The following is a 16,376-nucleotide window of genomic DNA, read 5'->3' as shown; positions in this document are numbered from 1 at the left end:
AAAAGTACTTTAACCATTTTTGCTACATACTCTAAATCACGACTTTCACATGATAATCCGTGACTTCACCTTGGCATCTAGCCACACGTGGGTACTATTACTCCACAACACAACCACCTACTCCTCCTCTCCATTACCACTCATTTACCTCAGCATAAACTCGACATTCAACCGCCCAGCCGTTGATGGGAATATCAGCTTGTTTGTGCCTGAGAGGGTAACCCTTAGCAACACGGATCATTTCTTGGACTAGGTCCAGGCCGGTAATGCATTCTGTGACGGGATGTTCAACCTGCAAGGTCAAGAACCATCAGTCAGTAGGTAAGAAAAACAACCAAAAAATCTCTCTCCATAAACAAACACAAATAAACAAGAAATGAGAGCAGCTAAAAATTAGACAAAGAGTACTTCGCTGTCTTCGTCTTTTTCCCCAAAAAAATTTATACTTGACACACTCCAGCAACCACCTTCCTTGTAGGGAAACCCCCAAAAATAAAATAATTAGCAGATTACAATAACTAAGTGCAGAACACAAAAGCAAAACTATACAGAACACCTGGGAGATATGTTTGGGGTTGGGTTTTTTTTCCATTTATTTTACAACACTCAAAAGTGCTTGGTGAAGACGAGTTAATCTTTGTTTGTCCAGAAGCTTTTTTCTCTGATTTTGTTTTCAAAAGACTTGCAATTTAGCCATAAATATATCTGAACTGAAAGTCACAAAGTAGCTGATAACGAACCCATTCTGCTACACTTCAACTGGCATGCACAGGAGCGGCTTACAATTTTCCACAGAACTAGCCTACCCTAAATCTCACCCATTCGCCTGCTTTCACTAACCTGTCCTGACAAGCAACCAGATTAGCGTAATCTTACATCAGCGCAGCGTAGCAGAAATGAGCAGATGGATCCTTCAGGTTTTTTCCCCCTCCAGACTTATCCGTGTAGTGCTTAGCATGCACAATAGCTGGGCTGGACCAGCAGAGTCACTCTGCTCTCTCAGCAAATTGCTGCTAACGGCTTTGGATGATGCTGTCATGGGATTACCCGTCGTTCACACTAAACCATGCATGTGCGTACAAGCACGCACACATGTGCACGCATAAGCACATACACAGACTTTTCTTTTCCTTTTAACTGTTGATATAAATGGAAAGCATTTATTAAAGAAAACCCTTTAACCAGTTCATCGTGTAGGAAAGAAAGCACCCAAAGACAACAGGGTCAACCATACAGCTGCAAAGACAGGCATGCTGTTACTATGTTCTGCACACAAAGACAGCATTATGACTTTCCACGGAAAAACTATGACAGAAGTGCCATTTTTATCATAAAATGTTTGTGTTCCAAGAGTCATATACCTTAAGAAAATATACTTAACTCTGGTTTCTCTGTCATGAGATGTCATATTACATACATTTTGTGACACAGGAAAAGGTCAGTGAACAAACCAGTTGTCTTCCTTACTTCAAGTACACTACTGCAAGGAAAACATTTAGTCATTATAATAAGCTTGTGGCTTATCAGAACAAGAAGATGCTTTGGTCTTTAAGAAAATAGCTTTGTGAAAATAAACAGATGGCACCCATAATTAGCCCTGTGTGTGCTGCGAGTTTGTTTATAGTTTCAACAACATTTTAAGACGTTTTGACATAATTTTAATGACAAATCATCACTGAAACAAGCACCTATTCTTTGAAGGATAAAAGTGACATTGAAATGGGAATCTGATTATGCAGTTTAAGGATGTACCTTTGGGATTCAATCTTGATTCTACCTAACACATGATATTCTCCAGCACATCAAGCTTAATAACAGTATTCGGAGAATCTGTGAAACTACTCAGTATCTACCCTGCAGTGTTAAATTGAAGCAATTCAATTTCTATTAAAACACTTAAGTTTAAATAGAAAGTTACTTAGCACACATCAATTACTTGAACAACAAAACTTATTCTCTTAGCTTGGATTTTAAGTCTTAAAAAGTTACCTTCAAGTTCAGAACATGTCTAGAATACCAACATTAAAAATAGTTTAAACAAATATATATATATATTTTTTTTTTTTTACAAAGGCATTTGTATTATTTTAGCTATAGTGTCATTTTTCTTGGATTATAGTTGGCAGTTCAGATTCAATAGCTTCATTGTTGTTTTCAGCTTTATTGTTGATGATCAAAATAGGATGGAATGTTTCTGGAAAGAAAAATATTTTTGTTGTTTGGTTCTTATGACTCGCAAACATTTATTTAATCCATTCTTCAGTACAGATCTTTGACTTGGTCAATATTTTCTTCTGATTCTCCAAAATACTCCCTTTGCGTCTGCACACAAAACAGTATTCAGAAAATATGACAAGCAAAGATTTTTGAAGGTTTTCTGGGGTGGGGAGTTCTTTTGCTTTTTTGAGGACTGTGCTTCAACTATTGCTATTCGGACATAATGTAGACCCTACCAATCGTATCACTAATTTTTCATTACAAAATACATCTAAAATGTATTTTAAAATACATTAAGACCATCAGATCACTAAAATAGGGTAGAAAACAGATTTTCAACTTTGAAATGCTAGTTGACTTACTTGTTACTTTAATCTTTCAGTGAGGTCTACAGCTCATAAACTGCACTTGTTCTAACATTTGTAGCTTTCTCTTGGCAAGGGGAAGGCAGGAGGGATTCAATATTTTTAGTATTGTACAAGATATGCTTCAGCATATAGTATGGGGCATTAACAAAGCAATAATGCCATATCCTGATTCCAGCTCGACAAGCACCCTGCAATAAGGATCTGGAGGTGTAAAAATCCACCCCCAGAGAGATGCATGCAGGATCTGAAACTAAAGCTCTAATCTTTGACAAGGAAGGAAGGATGGGGGCAGAAGTGAAGAAATTAAACCCCTCTGCTCCCAAAAAAGAAAACACAGCCATCATCATTCCCTACCTGTGAAATCTCTAATAGAACTGTGGCAGTTAGTTAACTAAACTGTTGTATCAATTCTTAAAACACCTTTAGAAGTTAGGTTTTAAATTGTTTCTCCTTCTGCTTTTCAGCCTTCTACTTCAGGGGTCATTCTTGTTTTTTCCTCCTATTGTATTTTCTTCTGTTAATTTTGTTCTGTACCTCTTCTCCACCAACAGCCTTTATTTTCCATTTTATGGCTACTAAATCAAGGATTCAATTTTTAAAGACATGAATGGAAGTATGCTCACAAATGGAGTTGCATCACTCAGACTGAACCACTCTTTTAGCTTTGGGACATACTCAGATTTCAAAGTCAGCTGATCCAAGATCTTGCCAGTGAGATCTCAGTCAATAAGGCAAGAGCCAATGGTGGTACATTTAATGGATAGTGAATGAATTCACACATTATCTCTGTCCTTAATACAAAGGCAAAACCAGACATGTTTGCAGCGAGCAGTCTACAGACCTTAGTTATACAAGGGCAGCTGCCCTTATTAGCAGCAGGACAAGGAGAAAAATTGATCAGTGATAACTTTCAATATAGTTAGCTACCCAAAGTATCACCTTTACTACTGGTTCTGATACTTATAGCAAGTCTGGCCATAAACAAGTTATAATGGGAAGTTTCCATTTTAATGCATTTAAGTACAGTATAGATTTACTTAAATTCTTTCTCCCCACTTCCCATGATCCACATATACTTAGTTCTCTGAAGAATGACACTTAAATTGTTTCCACTTTCAAGTCCCCAAAGCCACAATTGTTGTGGCCACCAATATCAATAAAGGGCAAAAGGAAAGTGTTTCCTCTTCCTACTAGTAGCTGCTCTTCTTCAGACACCTCATCGCAGTCAGCTTCCCTCTGAGCATTACAAGAGTCTTTGCTTCCCTAATCTCTTCCAGTTTCTGTAGCAAAGGACACTGGCAGCAGTAATGGCAGAGCGCAGCGAACAGACGCAGCAGTTTGCGCAGCAGTTCGCACGAAGGTACCTTCGTTTCTGTTCCCTGTGGTGTACGCTTCCTCAAGTATGGTCGTGACACGCCACACAGCGCATTCCCCAGCGGCTGTTGGAGTTGCTGTGTCAGAGGCTGGGACCCAGACCGACCCTCTGACAGTAGATGTGGCTCTACAGGTCTCAGGCTGCAGGGAGTGCTTGGGGCCTCTCCGGGAGGCCTGGGCTGGCAGCCAGCTCTCCTGCAGGAGGTGTGCTGCTGTTGACGAGCTGTGTCGTCAGGTAAGGGAGTTACAGAAGGAGGTCAGTAGGCTGCGCAGCATCCGAGAAGATGAGCAAGAGACAGACAGGGTATTCTCGGAGACTGTGCAGCTTCGGGAGTCCCAACCCCCTGCAGCAGTGGAGTTGCCAGAGGGCTCTGTGCCGTGTGAAACGGTACCTCCGTAACACTGTAGAAGGCGGCTGGAAACTGGTCACTGCTCGTGGGAGGAGAAAGGCTCCTACTCCTCCCGAAGACTTGCAGCTGAAGAACAGGTTTAGTGCCCTCCAGGATGAGGAGGAGATCAGCATGGCTGCCAGGGAAGTACCTGGGACAACAGACCCTGTGCCCTGCCGGAACGCCCGGAAGAAGTGGCGGGTGATTGTTGTGGGGGACTCCCTGCTGCAGGGGACGGAGGCACCTATCTGCCGACCTGACCTCTTGTCTAGAGAGGTTTGTGGCCTGCCAGGGGCTCGTGTGAGAGATGTCATGGAAAGACTGCCAAGGTTTGTCCACGCTTCGGACTATTACCCACTGCTGCTCTTCCATGTGGGCGCTAATGACACCAAGGGCAAACTGGAGACCATCAAGCAGGATTTCAGAGCTCTGGGGACAGTGGTCAGGGGTCTGGGAGCCCAGGTCATTTTCTCCTCAATCCTGCCAGTGGGGGGGAAGGATGGGAAGAGGAGACAGATTTTCCAAGTTAACAACTGGCAGTGCCCCTGGTGTTGGCAACAGGGTTTTGCTTTCTACGACCATGGGACCCTGTTTGAAGATCGACAACTGATGGGGAGAGATGGGATCCACCTCACAAGGCGGGGCACGCGGGTCTTTACCAACAGGTTGGCCAACCTGGTAAGGAGGGCTTTAAACTAGGAAGGACGGGGGGAAGGGGAGAGTTATAGAGAGAGGGTAGTTGGCAAAACACGGCTTAAGTCAGGATGCCTCCAACAGGTGCCTGCAGCCAGGGAAGTGCACACGGGACATGACTATGGAGGATCTTCTTGCACCCCTCCTGGGAAACCTGCATGCTCGATCACCTCTCTGAAATGCCTCTACACCAATGCACGCAGCATGGGGAACAAACAGGAAGAACTAGAGATCTGTGTGTGGTCGCAGGGCCATGATCTCATTGCCATTACAGAGACATGGTGGGATAGCTCGCATGACTGAAATGCTGTCATGGATGGCTACGTGCTTTTTAGGAAAGACAGGCCAGGAAGACAAGGTGGTGGAGTTGCTCTTTATGTGAGAGAGCAACTGGAATGTATTGAGCTGTGCCTGGGGGTGGATGAAGAGCGAGTCGAGAGCTTATGGGTAAGGATTAAAGGGCAGGCTAGCATGGGTGACACTGTTGTGGGTGTTTACTACAGGCCACCTGATCAGGAAGAGCAAGTCGATGAGGCCTTCTACAGACAGCCTCACAATCCCAGGCCCTGGTTCTCATGGGGGACTTCAACCACCCTGATATCTGCTGGAAAGACAACACAGCTAGGCACAAACAGTCCTGGAGGTTCCTGCAGAGCATTGGTGACAACTTCTTGACACAGGTGGTGGAGGAGCCAACAAGGAGAGGTGTGCTGCTGGACCTTGTACTAACAAACAAAGAAGGACTGGTTGAAGATATGAAGGTTGGGGGCAGCCTCGGCTGCAGTGACCATGAGATGGTGCAGTTCAGGATCCTGCAAGGAGGAAGCAGGGCACTAAGTAGGATCGCAACCCTGGACTTCAGGAGAGCAAACTTTGGCCTCTTCAGGGACCTACTTGGAGGAATCCCATGGGTTAGGGCCATAGAAGGAAGGGGTGTTCAAGAGAGCTGGTTAATATTCAAACATCACCTCCTCCAGGCTCAAGAGTGGTGCATCCCTATGAGTAGGAAGTCAAGCAAAGGAGGCAGGAGACCTGCATGGATGAGCAAGGAGCTCCTGGCAAAACTCAACCAGAAGAAGGAAGTATACAGAAAGTGGAAAGGGGGACAGGCCACTTGGGAGGAATATAGGAACGTTGTCAGAGTTTGCAGGGATGCGACGAGGAAGGCTAAGGTCCGTTTGGAATTAAATCTGGCTAGAGATGTCAAGGACAGCAAGAAGGGCTTCTTCAAATACATCAGCAGCAAGAGGAAGACTAGGGAAAATGTGGGCCCTTTGCTGAATGGGGTGGGTGCCCTGGTGACAAAGGATGCAGAGAAGGCAGAGTTACTGAATGCCTTCTTTGCTTCAGTCTTTACTGCTAAGAGCAGCCCTCAGGAATCCCAGACCCTAATGACCAGGGAGAAAGTCTGGAGAAAGGAAGACTTTCCCTTGGTCAAGGAGGATTGGGTTACAGATCATTTAAGCGACCTTGACACCCACAAATCCATGGGCCCTGATGGGATGCACCCACGAGTGCTGAGGGAGCTGGCGGACATTATTGCTAAGCCACTCTCCATCATCTTTGAAAGGTCATGGAGAACAGGAGAGGTGCCTGAAGACTGGAAGAAAGCCAATGTCACCCCAGTCTTCAAAAAGGGCAAGGAGGAGGACCCAGGCAACCACAGGCCAGTCAGCCTCACCTCCATCCCTGGAAAGGTGATGGAACAGCTCATCCTGGAGGCCATCTCCAAGCATGTGGAAGACAAGAAAGTGATCAGGAGTAATCAGCATGGCTTCACCAAGGGGGAATCATGCTTAACCAATCTGATAGCCTTCTATGATGTAATGACAGGCTGGGTAGATGAGGGGAGAGCAGTGCATGTTGTCTACCTTGACTTCAGCAAGGCTTTTGACACTGTCTCCCATAACATCCTCATAGGTAAGCTCAGGAAGGGTGGGCTAGCTGAGTGGACAGTAAGGTGGATTGAGAACTGGCTGAATGGCAGAGCTCAGAGAGTTGTGATCAGCGACGCAGAGTCTAGTTGCAGGCCTGTAGCTAGTGGTGTCCCCCAGGGGTCAGTACTGGGTCTAGTCTTATTCAACTTCTTCATCAATGACCTGGATGAAGGGACAGAGTGCACCCTCAGCAAGTTTGCCGATGATACAAAACTGGGAGGAGTGGCTGATACACCAGAGGACTGTGCTGCCATTCAAAGAGACTTGGACAGGCTGGAGAGGTGGGCAGAGAAAGAACCACATGAAGTTCAACAAAGGCAAGTGCAGGGTCCTGCACCTAGGGAGGAATAACCCCCGGCACCAGTACAGGTTGGGGGTCGACCTGCTGGAAAGCAGCTCTGCGGAGAAGGACCTGGGAGTGCTGGTGGACACCAAGTTAAGCAGGAGGCAGCAATGTGCCCTTGTGGCCAAGAAGGCCAATGGTATCCTGGGGTGCATCAGGAAGAGTGTTGCCAGCAGGTTGAGGGAGGTGATTCTCCCCCTCTACTCAGCCCTGCTGAGGCCACATCTGGAGTACTGCGTCCAGTTCTGGGCTCTCCAGTACAAGAGGGATGTGGCACTACTAGAGCAAGTCCAGCGAAGGGCTACAAAGATGATTAGGGGACTGGAACATCTCTCTTATGAGGAAAGACAGAGAGCTGGGCCTGGTTAGCCTGGAGAAGAGAAGGCTGAGAGGAGATCTTATCAATGTGTACAAGTATCTGAAGGGAGGGTGTCGAGAGGATGGGACCACACTTTTCAGTGGTGCCGAGCGACAGGACGCGAGGCAACAGGCACAAACCGAAACACAGACAATTCCATCTGAACATGGGAAAAAACTTCTTCACTGTGAGGGTGACAGAGCACTGGCACAGGTTGCCCAGAGAGGTTGTGGAGTCTCCTTCTCTGGAGATATTCAAAACACGGCTGGACGCAATCCTGTGCAACATGCTCTAGGTGATCCTGCTTGAGCAGGGGGGTTGGACTAGATGATCTCCAGAGGTCCCTTCCAACCTCAGCAATTCTGTGATTCTATGGCAAAGTTGGTGAGAAAATAATTTTAAGCCCCAGTTTACAGATGGTGAAGCAGGTACAAACAGACTAAAGGAACCTGTCAACACCACAGTCCAGCTGGCATCACTTCCCAGCACAGTACGGAGAGGCTGCTAATTCTCAGTCCTATTCTGTGATCACCAACAGTCTTGGAGCCTTACTGTACTGGGGTTCATCCACAGCTACGAGAAGTCACGCAATTTTTATAAACAGTGTGAGCTAAGAGTTAAATTAGTAATGGATGCTTCCCTTATATGAAGAGGAATAATTCAGGACATAGTTTTTCTCATGACTGATGAGGTGCTCAGATCTAATAGCAAACACTTCTGGATATTCTCATAGATTACACTCTTGCCCCTGTGTTCATAAGGCATCAAGTTTCTCACACACCAGTTGGAGCATTCAAATAGAGCACAGAGGCCAAGAAAATCTAAATTTCAGAAGTTTTTAAAACTACAGCCTATATACATCATCCCTAAAAGTGGAAGTCCCCGGCTAATATCATATACTCCTTTACATTCAAAAAAATAACCTCAAAACTTTCAATATACACCACAGTCTCCAGGAAACATGATTCACCTGGGATCCCATGTGCTCTTCCTCTACAACCAAACTAACATCGCTTGACCCAAACCCACCAACTTACAGGTGCTCCTCAGCTTCCTTTATTTCAGTAGACCTATTTTTTATTTTGGAGGACTGAACAGCAATGGAGGTCCCCACATGTTCTGCTATTCAAGCATGCCAGGTTTTTGACTACTACAAGTAGAGAGCACTCCAGAGTCACATTTTCTTTCTGCAATATAAGCCCTTTGCAGTAGTTCACAACAGTCTTTGGGGCACTTGGTTTAAAAAATGAAAATAAGAAATAAAAAATAAAGATTTTCAGGAAGAACGTTGGATTGATGTAAAGACTCAGTGGAAATCACACAGGAAAGCATAACAGGAAGTTTGCTTTCTATGTTGCCATTTTATATAGACACAGTATATAACAGGAATTGCTGTTTCTTTTCTGATTTATTAGCAATTTCTGTCAACTGAGATGCTCATGTAGACGTCTTTAATTATTTCATAAGATGCTTCAGAAAAACACTAATGCATAGACATTTGATACCAACTAATTTAAGACAGTAGATACTAACTTTGAAATATTTAATCTGCTTCCTCAAAGGATGTTATCTTCCAGTACCTGTGGATTCAGTTTCATCAATTTTTCTTTGCAAGGATTCGTTTATTGTTTTGACATAGGTCAAAAACCACTTACATGGCTTATGAATAGTGAATCTGTCTTTTCTGTGATTTAAACTGCACACACTTTACACCAACAGGTTATTTAGCTCACAATTTCAAGATATCTTCCAAAGTTAAGATCCCACAGTTCAAAAAAAATCTTTCAACTCAGTAATTCTACACAATTTCCTTTCCACAACACGTGGCAAATAAGAAAATAAAGAAATTTACACCCACCAAAATTGTCTTACACCTTCTTTACTATAGATGCTATTTTTTCTGCTTTCATTACATTTAGCAATAAGTATTAATGGCTTCTCAGGTTCCTTCATTCAAGATGGCTCTTGTCACACTGCAGCCATTCTTGTATGTTCTTTAACTAAATTTGCTAAAGCAAAGGAACTAATGTGCCACTTGAAGAATGACCTTTTGTTTCTCGGTTTATTAAAAATGGAGAGAAACCTCCTTTTTTCCTACTTTTTTAGCAGCTTTCTATGATACTTACGTGGTAATGTTGTCTCTAAGATATCGTTCCATGCCCTGGCAGCACTGTTAATGGCATCTTTCAGATTCAATGACTTATACAAACAATGTCGTTCTCTTCTGTCAACAACAATTAGCAACGCTTTTCTGTAGCTCTTTTGGAAAGCCTGAAAAGCAGACAACCAATAGCTACATAATGGAAGTTGCATTAGGAGGCAAGAATGTGGCAAAAATCTGGTTAACTGTTGTCGGCTGACCCTCTTGTGTGAAGAAGTGTTGTTTGGCAGCAAAATCACCTTTTCTTTCGGTTCTAAAAATGGCCATGAACAGCTGGTATAAACTGTGTGCAGAATGGATTCTGGTGGGCTTAGGGGATCGGTAATGGGATAAGAGACCTTTCACCTTTAGGTCAGGAGTTCAAATCCAGCCCAGGTTAGTAGCAATTGAAAGTCTTTACCGTCTGACACTGTTCGTTAGCCTATTTAAAATGACTAAAGGCAAGTGTCACAGCAAAACAAGATTCCAGTATTAAGAAATATGAAGAAGTGTCTCAGCCACTGGCAGACAAAGTCACTTGAGGTTTTCCTTTGAAACGCCTCCATTCAGACTTCGTGGAAATCTGCTCCTCTAATTACTGACAGCCCCTTTCATGGCTCCCGCGCTCCTTCCCACCTAGCACAATCCGTCCTCCAGACAGTTATGCACATGTAGACAACAAAACCATCTCTTGCCATCTCATGGGCCTGCTACAGATATCAAAGTCAACACTCACTGTGGTTTTATCTGGCGTTTCAGACTGAGCTCATCGCTTTGCTATTTGTATTTTGCTGCTCCTGTTTACATAGTGCAGCTGCAATATTTTCCAACACTCCTCTCTTTTTTACTGAGCAAACACATAGCAGGTGCTGCCTAAGGACATGCAATGGAAGACAGATACCGTTAAGAAACTGTCAGAACCAAGAGTTTAAAAACAGTGAAGCTCCAAGTAACAACCCACAGGATTTGTACATACTCCTAGATATTTCCCAACCATGCTTTTTATTCTCCCATGAACACAGATGAAAAGGGAGGTATAAAGAGACAAAACCGGCGCATGTAACAAATTCTTCCTCTGTAGTTTACACCAGGCATTGCCCGTTCTGTACAAAACCAAAGCTCTGGAGCATAACACTTTCCAGGAGCTGCTAAAGTCTGATAAAAACACTAGAAGAGATTAACAAAAATCTTAACACTGATAATGTTTTATGTGTACGTGGAAGTTAATGTACAACCTCAGGGCTTGGCATCAGTTTACTTTAAAAGAACTTGAAAACACATTTACATAAAATAGTTAAACACTACTGTAATTAACTGCAAAACAGAAACAAAGATATGCCATTTGCTTTCAATAAACCTTTTACATGTCAACAGAATATTCCACAAAAATCAACGTTTATTCTCTAAAAACGGTGTTGACAGAAAAATATTTAAATTGCTGCATGAGGAAAAACACACTGCTTCTCACAAATTACCGCATTTCTCAACTCCATTGCACTGAATACAAATGATCAGACATAATTTATGTGTAAAGACGTAAACTATACTTAGGGTAACTGCTTTCTTCATACCAGTAAAACACCTTTCTTCTTAAGCCAACCAGGGATGCTTCTGAATTCAAGGTACTACAAACAACAACTTCTAAAACATTTGATACTTTCTCTTTGCTGTCACCAACCGATTCACACTTAAGAAGCTTAGACACACCGTACCCCCTATGCAAATAGATATTCTTTATTTACAGACTGTAGACTCTCTTAATATAAAGTCAAAAGGGAACATTTCTAGTCTTCCAGTGAAAAGCAAAAGAGACTTTTCTCCTGAAAGCCAGCATTTCTGACACTAGCTTGACATTTCAACACAGTTTGCAGGTTAAAAAGGTTATCAGTCTAAGGGCTTGGCAGCTTTTATTTATTTCAAAGCTCTTGTTTGGCTACTTTGGTTTATGACTGCCTTTTATTAAGCCAATGACAACCAGGTAACACAAAGAAAATCGCAGTGTGGGCAGCTATAAAACATCAGATATTCAACATCTGGTCAGTCTCAGCAATTCTAACAGTGATAACTGCCTGAAAACCATTCAAAATGGGCATTAAATGACAACACACAGGAAGTTCACTTGTAGCCAGTAGGGCAGACATTTCTACGTCTTCTTGTGAAAAGCAAGAACTAACTCATTTTGCTATGCAATTTTCCAATCTTGCCTCACACTTACCAGCTAGCCTCTGAAAGATGGCAGAAAAGCAGATACAACAAAACATACATTGCCAACAGCAAAGAATAACTCATTCTGCCTGAATCACTTGGAGGGAGTGAAACATCTGTAACAGATTTGTGTAGTATACAAGTGACAATAGAGCTGATTCACCAACTTTATTAACTTTACAACCTCATACATTGCAGCACTTATTACCAAAACTAAATAAAATATAAACTTCTTGTAAGGAGTTATTTATGCTTGCTTTCAGGACTATATGGCAAAAAAGGTATCTTCCCAAAGAGCCCATCAAAAAGATAGCCAAATAATAATACAACTCAATTACTACAAAATAGTTTACAAGAAATACTGGAAGAGATCCACGACATACACCTAAAAGGAGGGAAGGGAGAAATCAGCAGATAGTGCAAAATGTTGGATATGATTTAGTTAGCTTTATACAAGTTTATTCTGAAGTCTGTATCAGACTCTAAAGTAAAAAGGCTGCAATGATCTGATTAGTGATTTCAAGAACATTAAAACAAAGATACAGGAAACTGTTTAATTTAGCAGACATGTTCTGATGATGCTGACAGATAGCTGCGTCTGTAACACACACTGACAAAGACTTTAGGGGCATCATTTATGGACAAGATGTGTGTCTCTCAGGAAAGTTCTTCCAACTGTTGAGTGTTCTGCAAAAATAGGGCAGGTGAGCCCATTAGCCATCATTCACAGTTAGGAGATGCAAGAAGAAAAGGCTAAAGCAATACAGGGACATCTGGAGACTCTCCTGGTTCTAAAGTTAAATCTGGACAAGCTTCATTAGAGTTTCTATGTTTGGCTCTTAATAGAAGGGAGCAAGAACTAGATGTTAGTTGCATAACTGTTAACTGAACAGAAAGTAAAGCTTGAGACCTGGGAAAAGTGACAGATCAATTGGGTAAGCCCGGGGAAGAATTGCAGAAAATTACTACTCTCCAGCCTCAAACTGAAATGCTAATTAGAGGCAATACATAGTCAAGATAGAGGAATTAGAGAATATCTACACAAGTGCTGTAATTTGAGATTAGTAAATTTCTTAAGAGTTAGAAAGAATGAGTCTGCTATTAAAGGGGATTGTCAAGCTGCTTAGGCTATATTTCAAAAGGAGACTTTAAAGTCCTTAAAGTTGGAATTGTGAAAGCTTTCTTACTGCCTATGTGGAGACCTCTACAATTAAAAGTTTGAGGTTTTTGACTTCAAACACTCTTACCACTATGTATTAAGGGGTGGGAAGAAGAGATACCACAACACAGCAAAGATAACATCTTAGAAAAAAACTTGCAAAGAGAATCATCTCCAAAGATACTTGATTGCCAATTCCCTTTGCAGGTCAGGCTAAATAATACCTTGATAGCCAAGGAAATATTGTAACAAGGAAATGGTTTGGAACTTCTGGTGGGTGACAAAGAAATCCATAAATGAATTTCTCCTATGTAAACAAGAGTATGGAGGGTCACTGGAAGTTATCTCAAAAACTACCAAACTGGGAAAAGCATAAAGCATGTATTCAAAGAGATAGGAATTCTTCATAACATTTTCATAAACAGTACACAGCAATTAACCATTACCTTTTTTAACTGAGTCTGAGGTAAATTAGATTGTGCCTACCAGACAAACTCCTAGCAAAAGCAGAATTGAGCACTACAGAGCCCAGCACTGGACACAGGACTCCAGATGGGGCCTCAGCAGGGCTGAGTAGAGGGGCAGGATCACCTCCCTCAACCTGCTGGCAACACTCTTCCTCATGCACCCCAGGATACCATTGGCCTTCTTGGCCACAAGGGCACATTGCTGCCTCATGCTTAACTTGGTGTCCACCAGCACTCCCAGGTCCTTCTCCGCAGAGCTGCTTTCCAGCAGGTCAGCCCCCAACCTGTACTCATGCATGAGGTTAATCCTCCCTAGGTGCAGGACCCTGCACTTCCCTTTGTTGAACTTCATGTGGTTCTTTCTCTGCCCATCTCTCCAGCCTGTCCAGGTCTCTCTGAATGGCAGCACAGTCCTCTGGTGTATCCGCCACTCCTCCCAGTTTTGTATCATCGGCAAATTTGTTGAGGGTGCACTCTGTCCCTTCGTCCAGGGCATTGATGAACAAGTTGAACAGGATTAGATCCACTATTGACCCCTGGGTTACACTGCTAGTTACTGGCCTCCGAAGTCACATATAAGTCAAAGCATACAAAGTCATGCAAAGATGTTGGGATTACAGGGATGTCTTTATGCTTTTTCTATCGCTGTCCACATGTACAAGCAGCAGATAGAACACAGTCCTAATTAAATACATCTAAAAGAATAAAGGGTTAATCATTCTATTGCTTGACTTCACATTTCAATCCTTCTGTTATTATCTGAAGTCAGAGAAGGAGGACAAAGATTACAGTATTACTTGTTCACAAGTTAGGCTTTCTTCCTATCTTTGAGAATGACACCCAGACTTCAAATTATGTGCCCATTTTCTTAGATTATGACCAGATACGCACTATAGTAGTGAAATAAGGCATAGAAGAGGTTGTCCATGAAACACTATGTTTGTCCATTCATTTGTAATCCACATTATAACAGCTACTATTTAACTACAGGAGTTGTTAAAAAAACCTACACCATGATGTCATCCATGCTTTCAACTATATTAATATTGCTAGCGATTTTCATTTCTGATATACGCATACAGTTTTAATCCTCCTCCTGGAGAAACTCAAACTATTACCAAAGTATAAGAAATAAAAAGGAAACTTCAGTGGCCAGTGGGAAAAAGCATCAAAGCATAGTGGCCAGCCACTTACTGTGAACTCACAGTGGCACTTAATGGTGACCTCTTGCAAGGTCTTTAGGTCAAGTGCAACAAAGAGCAAAAGCTCCGAGTGCTTACTTGAGTGCTGTGAAGGGCTCATTGCTGCACAGTCTTATATACACAGGCTTACTTAAGTGAGTAACCCTTTTAACTTCAGTGGGAAGTGCTTACACGCATCTAGTTAGTTATGCAGTCTTTGCAGCAGTAGACCCTAAGTATGGAAAGAGGTTATGTTTTGTTTTTTTAAATAACACTTCTCTGAATCTGAAGAGTTGTTTTTCTTACCTGAAGTCTAGTATTCATTTCCAAGAAGTAGAAATTCTTCCTGGAGTCCACAAGGAATTCTACTGTTCCAGCAGAGGAATATTTTACTGCTTTGGCAAGAGCTACTGCTTGTTCTCCCATTGCTCTTCGAGTTTCAGGGTCCAGAAAAGTGCTACAATACAGAAACAATGCCTTTAGTCAAAAAATGGAATTAAATGATTCAATCTTCTACTTAAACTAATACCAAAAGAGGAGGACAACATTAAGTTATGAAGACATCATGTCAAGACTGTCAAGTATTTGCCATTGCATTTATATTGGTGCAAAAATACTGCTAAATCTTCTGACTTCTCATGTCTCAAGATTAGCCTTAGAGCTTTAGAAGAAAAACATTTCATTTTAAGATCCTTTGAAAAAATACACTGCACCCTTCACAATCACAGCTAAAGTACAGGACACTCAGGATAAATAACAGTATTCTTTAAAATAAAAATAAAAAAAACTTTTTTACAACACATCTATAAAAATGTAAGTTAAATAAAACAAGTATATACAAATCCATGACTCGTTGGAAGGCATATATGCTTTTTTTAACCGTAATTAAAAAGTAAGGAGCCATGATGAAGCTGTAAGAAAAGAAATCATCCAATGAAAATTGGAATGCCAAAAAAGAAGATAGTAAGTTGGGGGGGCGGGGGAGGGGGTGTTCTTGACTCTGAATTAAAACAGCGTGGCCATTTCAGTGACACACTATGCAATAACAAAATTCTGGAAGTTCACAAAGTATTAGTTTGGTTTTCTTATGTGGGTAAGAGCATAATGAAGAAAATCTGAATATTCATTAATATTTAACTAAAAAAACAGTAACAGCATCACCGTTTCATGCCCAGTATTTCCTCTCTCAGATTTACTTGTAAATCAAAAACATTTAGTTATCTGTGTTTGTAACTGCAGTTCATTCCACTTCACACACCATGGGTGCCACTTAAGGGCCCCTAAAGTTACCAGCTCAGGAGCCACTGTGACCACTGCCCAAATGCCAAGCCTGCCCACTCTAGGAGAGCAATACATCATTCCATCGGTCTAGTGAACTGAAAGATTCAGGAAGATACATATTTTGCTTGTTCTTCTCTTCTGTACTGCAAAATCAGATTTAGATCAACCTGTACAGATTGTTAATTTAGAGCTAGGGAAATTTCAGTGGCTTTCCATCGAAGCTGTGAAACAGTTCTGCCTTCACGCTGACACACTGACTTGCAA

The 16,376-nt window shown here is 42.1% G+C and overlaps 1 protein-coding gene across 2 annotated transcripts in view; it reads right to left on the bottom strand.

Moving 5' to 3' along the window:
* The window catches only part of PCCA (propionyl-CoA carboxylase subunit alpha), a 301,944-nt gene that overhangs the window by 166,196 nt on the left and 119,372 nt on the right, over nt 1-16,376 (bottom strand). For both annotated transcript variants that reach the window (XM_067293647.1, XM_067293657.1), the window contains exons 12-13: nt 15,138-15,288; nt 149-292 (exon numbers count right to left, since the gene is read on the bottom strand). In XM_067293647.1, coding sequence (XP_067149748.1) covers nt 149-292; nt 15,138-15,288 — 295 coding nt within the window. The remainder of the gene's footprint in view (nt 1-148; nt 293-15,137; nt 15,289-16,376) is intronic.

This window comes from Apteryx mantelli, chromosome 1, assembly GCF_036417845.1.
Source record: "Apteryx mantelli isolate bAptMan1 chromosome 1, bAptMan1.hap1, whole genome shotgun sequence".
Taxonomy (NCBI): Eukaryota; Metazoa; Chordata; class Aves; order Apterygiformes; family Apterygidae; genus Apteryx; species Apteryx mantelli.
The sequence above is the reverse complement of the archived record's forward strand: the minus strand, read 5'-3'. Positions and strand labels throughout refer to the sequence as shown.